This window comes from Otolemur garnettii, unplaced genomic scaffold (assembly GCF_000181295.1).
Source record: "Otolemur garnettii isolate 467f Iridium unplaced genomic scaffold, OtoGar3 scaffold00058, whole genome shotgun sequence".
Classification (NCBI taxonomy): Eukaryota; Metazoa; Chordata; class Mammalia; order Primates; family Galagidae; genus Otolemur; species Otolemur garnettii.
The window spans coordinates 6,287,929-6,290,163 of record NW_003852453.1 but is presented as its reverse complement, the minus strand read 5'-3'; the positions used below and the strand labels follow the sequence as shown (position 1 = coordinate 6,290,163).

Sequence of the window (2,235 nt, the reverse complement as noted above, 5' to 3'; positions counted from 1 at the left end):
GGGTCTCACTCTTGCTCAGGCTGGTCTCGAACTCCTGAGCTCAGGCAATACACCTGCCTCAGCCTCCTAGAGTGCTAGGATTACAGGCGTGAGCACCTGGCCTGCTGATTTGTTTTAAATGGTCCAATATTGTTGGAATAGTACTATCAACCTTGCTGCCGATTCACACCCAGGCTGAGATGGATTTGCTGCCACCACAGCTTTCGGGTCGTCATTATCCACCTTGACTCAGGTTGGCCGCATGGCTCATTTTCAAGATTAAAATCACCAGAATGGAACTTCTCAAACTATGGATGTAGTGTGCTTTCATTAGCCACATCCTCCCCAAACACTTCATTGATGATCTCAAGCTATCTGTACTGCGTTGGTTCCACAGTAGAACTCATATTCATGGTTATCCATGGTTTCACAAAAAGTGCTCGACAAAAAAATTAGAAAGATAATCACCAAAAATAAATAAAAATAAAAATAGAGTTTAAAAGAAAGATAATCACAAGCCAAAACCCATGTTTGAAAGAATGAGGATGTATCTTCACAATAAAAATAAAATAAGAAGTATCAAAGTGAAATGTCAGAGATACCAACTTAATAATAAACAATTTGCTCCACTAAAATGTAGCTATGTTCTATAGGGTAAGAACAGATACAATGTAACATGTTTTAGTAAAATAAGGAAAGTGAACAACTTATCTAACTACTGATGGAAGGGTTTATAAAATAGTCTTTATTGTGATTTTACCCCCAAAGGAACAGCATGAAGTCCAGTGATTTAGAATAGTGTAAGATTTAGAGGCAGAAAGTCATGTAATTTTTTTGAAGTCCTGAATCAATTAGCTGTTTTTGTTGAAAATGAAAAAAGTGAATCAGAGGGAGTGGCTTAAATGTTTGGAGTTATCAGATACATATGGGTTTCAGATTTTGTCTCCATGTGGTTCTGCGGTACCGTATCCTTCCTGGTATCATGCTTTCAAAAAAGTTACTTCTGCCATAGTTAGCTCGCTTTTCTAGTTAATTAGAGCCTCATGGTTTCGGTGTCTGAGGCACACAAGGGAAGGTAAGACTCCACTTCATTTACAAGCCTTCACCTGGATCATCAAGAAGCAGTTATACTGAATAAGGAAAGGAAACATAACACAAAAAGTAACGTACTTGGAACAGTAAAATACAACGTTTGGGGGAAGAGTAGCATACTTAGTTTAGGTAGGTTTTAAGAATAATATGGCTTTAAAATGTTTCTTTTTGAATATTTTAAATATCAGTTATAGTAATGATTAGCCTGTGAGTAAATAAAAACAAAATACTAGACATAATCTCGTTACCCAATAATCAGCTGAAAACTCAGGGTTCATACTAGTTCCCTGAGGCTCATTACAGTGGGTGCTGCCGGACGCGGTAAATGAATGCATGTCAGAGACTGCAAGTTACGTTTGGTGAATTTCCTGCCATTCCGCTCTGAAGCGTTAATAGTCTGAGTGATAGAGACAGATGTGGGTATGTGAAGTAAGAAAAGCATAGAAATTACTTGAAGACCAGATTGTACAGAGTGAGTAATCAATAAACACTTAATTGGATTGTCCCAAAGTCCAATCCATTGGCCAGGACAATATCTTGTAAAATGCATATCTTGCATTATTCCATCTGTATTTCCAAATTGTCACATATCGTCTCCTATTTCACTGTGTGCAGAGACACTTAAACTAAAATTTTTAACTTGTTTGATCTTAATAACTGCAATTTTTTTTTCAGACTACAAATTCTTATTTAGGTTCTTTTCTTTTTCCCAGAGAAAATGTTATTCAGTCACAGAGAGGCCAGATAGAAGAGTTGGAACACTTGGCCGAGATCCTGAAAACTCAGTTGAGGAGAAAAGAAAATGAAGTGGAGTTCTCTCTGGTTCAGCTTAGAGAGCAGCAGGCCACAGATCAAAGGTTTGTGGAAACAGAAATACCGCTTTGATAAGGTCAAAATTAGTTTAAAATACTTTATCATGTGCTGTAAAAGGATGAGTTGATCTAGTCCATTTTAAGATCATGTTTTTACTTAACATTCTTTATAACCTCACTCTAGACCTACTACCTGCTACCAACAACTCTAGTATAAGGACAGTTTTCCATAACCTGCTCTGCTTTTAAGCAGCTTCTGATGGGTGGAGATCAACCTCATCTTATTTCCTCTGTTTGTTTTTCCCAATTTGCCAAGACTTAAGGAATTTTTGTTGTTGTTGTTGTTGTTGTT

General features: G+C 37.1%; 1 protein-coding gene across 1 annotated transcript in view; it reads left to right on the top strand.

Moving 5' to 3' along the window:
- RPGRIP1L (RPGRIP1 like) overlaps positions 1-2,235 on the top strand; it is a 105,403-nt gene that overhangs the window by 13,860 nt on the left and 89,308 nt on the right. The window contains exon 7 of the mRNA XM_023514739.1: positions 1,785-1,928. Within this exon, the coding sequence (XP_023370507.1) occupies positions 1,785-1,928 (144 nt within the window). The remainder of the gene's footprint in view (positions 1-1,784; positions 1,929-2,235) is intronic.